Source organism: Alosa sapidissima, chromosome 19 (genome assembly GCF_018492685.1).
Source record: "Alosa sapidissima isolate fAloSap1 chromosome 19, fAloSap1.pri, whole genome shotgun sequence".
NCBI lineage: Eukaryota > Metazoa > Chordata > Actinopteri > Clupeiformes > Clupeidae > Alosa > Alosa sapidissima.
This window is the reverse complement of record NC_055975.1, coordinates 26,054,066-26,058,908: the sequence shown is the minus strand read 5'-3', so window position 1 is coordinate 26,058,908 and position 4,843 is coordinate 26,054,066. Positions and strand designations below refer to the sequence as shown.

The following is a 4,843-nucleotide window of genomic DNA, read 5'->3' as shown; positions in this document are numbered from 1 at the left end:
ATGTAGTACACACACACACACACACACATATACTGTAGCCTTTGATCTGAACAGAAACCCAAAGCTGTTAGTTCTCTGAGAAGTTGTTCACTGGGGATTCATGATGTGATAACCGACTGTAATCTCTATTGAATTTGATCTTTGATGTGCCACCAGTCTTTCTGTGTGTGTGTGTGTGTGTGTGTGTGTGTGTGTGTGCGTGTGTGTGTGTGTGATGGTCAGATGGATGAAAGGGGTCCTCACATCACTGGCTTCAAAGCTGAGTTGTTCACAAACACCGTTGGAGTTCAGTGTGACCAGGATCCTCATTCACAGCGGCTCGTCTCAAAACAGCAAACTGCCAGTCTTCCCACTGGCTCATTTTCGGCTTACAGCCGCCTTTCATGTCTCCACGTGGCATAGTGTTGGTTCTGATGGGTCTGATGTCCCATGGGGGGGGGGTGGTAGCGTTGTTGTGTGTGGCAGTGGTAGCGTAGTGGCTAAGGAGCTGGACTAGCATGCAGTGGTAGCGTAGTGGCTAAGGAGCTGGACTAGCATGCAGTAGCCTGAAAAAGTTTTGGGTTTGAGTACCCGGCTTCCACCGTTGTGCCCTTGAGCAATGGCCCTTGTAATGTATGAAAGTGCACTGCACTGTACTGTTCTTCCCAGGCCTCTTCTTTTTCTTCTTTTTCTTAATCTGCTGACCACTTTGTCCGTACACTATTAAACTTGAATCGTTTAACTTAGAAACTTTATACTTTTTGATATTAACAAAAAACAAGTCTATTTTTCCCCCATAGACTATCTATTAGGCATTACGACATAATAAAGGGTTGTCTAAACTGATGTGCACCTGTTCCAACGGCCATCTGCTCAACTAGGCCTCATTTCTCTCTGTTTCTCTCTCTATTCGACAAGAATACAAAGCACCTTCCATCCAACTGTCTCTCATCCATCCACTTCAAACCAATCATTCATCCATTAAACTACCCATCAACATCCATTAAACTACCTATTCACATGCAGTCAACTATTATCAACATTTCAATAAACTATCTGTCTAAACTAAACTCTCTCTCTATCCATTAAACACCCATTAAACCATGTCAAACTAGCAATCACCATAGCAACCAACGTGGTTACCCTAGCAACTATCATAGCAACAGCTTTATTTAGCACAGCAACAACCATGTCTACCTTACTAACACCATTGTAACTATCTCTACATTAGCTGTTTCAACTCTGTATGATATTTTACATCATGTGCTTTGAATTTTCATACACTGGTAATTCCTTGGAAGTTTTAATCTGTACCTCAACAACACCTAAGTAGTTATGGCCATTGGTCAGGTTCCTTATTTTAATCTGAACCTCAACACCTAAGTAGTGATAGTCAGGTTCTAAACCTTTGCACCACTTGCCTGTTTCGGCTGAACAGCAGTGTTATGCAAAGACAAAGATGTGCAGATCACAGGCAAGCTATTCATGGAGAAGAAAGAAAAATAGGAGCTTCAGTTAGTGGTGATGAATCCAAACACCTGCTGGAAAGGAGAGGGAGGAGGGTTAATGCCTCCAAAATATACATAAAGTGTGTGAGTGTGCAGTTGCTGGGCAAAATGTGTGTGAAAATTCCCTGCTCTTAAAAACACACCGTGTGTGTGTGTGTGTGTGTGTGTGTGTGTCAAGTCAGTTTTATTTTTAAAGCGCATTTAACATGCACATATGTGCAACCCAAAGCGCTCCAACAAACAAGACACGGAACAAGACAAACGATGCCGGATGGAGCGGCGTAGTCGCCAGCATGACCAAGACATCAAGACATGACAAATACATTTAGAAAATAACAAATACAAAAAATGCTGGATGGAGCGGCGTAGTCGCCAGCGTACCCGTGACACCAAGACATATAAGATGGACAACAAAACAAATAAACAAATAAAAAGTAAAAAAAAAAATATATATATATTTAAAAAGGGGAAGGTGATGTTAAAATTAGTCCAATTTCCAAACCAGCTGAAAATGTCCAAGGGCAATGGTGATCCGTGAAAACTGCACAGAGTGTCTTCACAACCGATATGCCAACAAAGTTCTTTAACGATAGCAAATGATCAACCCAGTGAATTCACTGGCAGTTTGGAGATCACGTTGACGTTAGGCCTTGTAGACTGCAGTCTGGAGATCACTGGAAGCACAGTCTGAATTAGTGGGTGATCGTGTAGATGCGCAACGAACGCGTGTGTGCGTGTGTGTGTGAGAGAGAGTGAGTGCAGTTGCTGGGGAAGAGGAGAGAGAGGTGTGTGAAAGGCCAGGTTCTCCAAAATGCACCCTGTGAAAGTGTGCTTGAGTGTTTGTGTTGTGTAACTGCTGGGGAAGAGGACAGAGATGGGTGCTCTTTACCCACTGTGTGTGTGTGTGTATGTGTGTGTGTGTGCCCACTGTGTGAACATGTGTGAGTGTGTGCCCACTGTGTGAACATGTGTGAGTGTGGTTGTGATTATGTGAGAGTGTGTCCTTGTCCTCAGTAGCTGTACACAGAGATGGGTGAAAGGCTGTCCTAAACACCAAAGAAATGCTGAGGTCTGCCTGATTTATTTTGGTCCAATGAAATATATTTTTACCACCTCTATCGCCCTTCTGCCTTCCTGAGAGACGCGCGTGCTTACAGCTTTAGTTTCATACAGAATTCTGGATCCAGCAAGCTGCTCCTATGGTTTATTTTTTAATTAATTTATGTGTTTAGCTGACACTTCTATCCATCTCCGTTTGAGCCCAGTCCAATTGGATCAACTGAGGGCCCCAGAATCACAACACTGCAATTCGCCTTATTCACCCGGTGGCCAGAACGAGGCTAAAGGGTACACTTGCCATTACACCTCAGTCCAGCAGATGGTAATGCACTCCGTTTGCAAACTGCCCAAAAAAGCTCACCGAAAAAGAAGAAGGGTTCAATAAAAGGGCTCAATAAAAATCAGGCAGAAACAAATAGTTTTTTTTTTTTATTGATTTTTTTTTTATTTTGAATATAGTGCGTGTGCGTGTGCGTGTGTGTGTGTGTGTGTGTGTGTGTGAGCATGTTTATTTGTTTATTTTAATCATAGTAGTGATGGTGATAGTGTTGCTCCATCCTTCTGCAGTGCTCTCTCCACTCCACCTCTCTCCTTCCTCCTTCCCTGATCCACTCATTCCTCGGCCACTCTCCATAGAAACCTCCTCCTCCTCCTCCTCCTCTCACAGGCCACCACATCTGGCCTCCTCCTCCTCTCCCTCCTCCTCTTCCTCTCCCTCCTCTTCCTTTCCCTCCTTCTCTCCCTCCTCCTCTCCCTCCTCCTCCTCCTCTTCCCCTCCCTCCTCCTCCTCCTCCTCCTCTTCCCCTCCCTCCTCTCCCTCCTCCTCCTCCTCCTCCTCCTTCTCTCCCTCCTCCTCTTCCTCCTCCTCTCTCTGGCCACCACATCTGGCCTCTTCCTCCTCTCCCTCCTCCTCCTCCTCTCTCTGACCACCACATCTGGCCTCCTCTCCGTCCCCTTCTGTCCTGTTCCTGGTACCAGCGCTCTGGACTCTCATATGTCCAGGGTCCCCTCCTGGGCGCAGGTCCTCCTCCTCTGACGGCTCTCCTCTGTCCTGCCTGTGCCTGCTGGACATGGCTATGCTGAGGATGCCCCTGTCTGAGCCGGTCAGTCTCCATGGCCAGTGCCGGTGTGCGCTCAGCTGTCTTCTGTCCTCTTCTGCCCTTTCCTCTTTTGCCCCTTCTAGTTTTCTTCCTCGTCTTCATCTCCTGAGAGTCGGTTGGAGCCACTGTGAAATCAGCACATTCAAAGACATGATTCAGTAAGGTTCACACAACGCTAGTTGGTTTAAATCATAACGTGTGAAATACTCACATTCAGCTCCTTTCCTCCATGGTGCCCATGTCTTCTGTTTGGTCCTCCTCATGTAGAGCCACTGCAGAATCAAAGATGTATTTAAGTGAGGTTGTTATGATGGAGCTACTCTGTTATTCAGCTCTCAGTATTGTATGTGAAGAGCGTGTGAAGGGTACCATCTGCTAGTGTGATACTAACCCTGAGAGACGGCTGACATCATCTCCACTCCTCCATTGTCCTTCCTCTCCTCCGCTACCTCCGCATCATCAATCTCCATGGCAGCCTGTTCTCCCTCCTCTTTCTCCACATCCACTTCTTCTCTCTGCCCATCCTCTTTCTGCTGGGCCAGACCCTCCTCACTCTCCAGCTCCTCCTCCTCCTTCTTCTCCTGCACCTCCACATGGTCCACCTCCACATGGTCCACCTCCTCATCATTAACTTCCTCCACTTGCACCTCCACATGGTCCACCTCCTTCTCATCATTAACTTCCTCCACTTGCACCTCCACATGGTCCACCTCCTTCTCATCATTAACTTCCTCCTCCTTCACCTTCACATGATCTTTCTCCTTCTCCTCATTAAGTTCCTCCTCCACCTCCACATGGTGTTTCTCCTTCTCCTCATTAACTGCCTCCTCCATCTCCTCCACCTCCACATGGTGTTTCTCCTTCTCATCATTAACTGTCTCCTCCACCTCCACATGGTGTTTCTCCTTCTCCTCATTAGCTGCCTCCTCCATCTCCTCCACCTCCACATGGTGTTTCTCCTTCTCCTCATTAGCTGCCTCCTCCATCTCCTCCACCTCCACATGGTGTTTCTCCTTCTCCTCATTAACTGCCTCCTCCACCTCCACATGGTGTTTCTCCTTCTCCTCATTAACTGCCTCCTCCACCTCCACATGGTGTTTCTCCTTCTCCTCATTAACTGCCTCCTCCATCTCCTCCACCTCCACATGGTGTTTCTCCTTCTCCTCATTAGCTGCCTCCTCCATCTCCTCCACCTCC

At 46.9% G+C, this 4,843-nt stretch overlaps 1 protein-coding gene across 2 annotated transcripts; it reads right to left on the bottom strand.

The window, feature by feature from the left end:
* Positions 1 to 3,400: 3,400 nt before the first annotated feature.
* On the bottom strand, positions 3,401 to 4,634 carry LOC121693715 (gelsolin-related protein of 125 kDa-like). 2 transcript variants are annotated; one of them, XM_042073345.1, is made up of 4 exons: positions 4,390 to 4,634; positions 4,038 to 4,341; positions 3,858 to 3,918; positions 3,401 to 3,771 (listed from the first exon to the last, which is right to left on the bottom strand). In XM_042073345.1, the coding sequence occupies exons 1-3, from the start codon at positions 4,630 to 4,632 to the stop codon at positions 3,860 to 3,862; spliced, it is 606 nt and encodes a 201-aa protein (XP_041929279.1). In that variant the 5' UTR covers positions 4,633 to 4,634; the 3' UTR covers positions 3,401 to 3,771; positions 3,858 to 3,859. The 2 variants fall into 2 exon arrangements, with proteins under 2 accessions (XP_041929279.1, XP_041929278.1); XM_042073344.1 differs by having other exon boundaries at positions 4,038 to 4,634.
* Between the last annotated feature and the right edge of the window lie 209 nt (positions 4,635 to 4,843).

Bases quoted from the DNA above. Each gene is read 5' to 3' on its own strand.
- LOC121693715 (XM_042073344.1), bottom strand. From the start codon at position 4,632: ATGGAGGAGGCAGCTAATGAGGAGAAGGAGAAACACCATGTGGAGGTG. The intron at 3,919-4,037 runs GTTAGTATCACA...TTGATTCTGCAG, and splicing joins GATGTCAGCCGTCTCTCAGG to TGGCTCTACATGAGGAGGAC.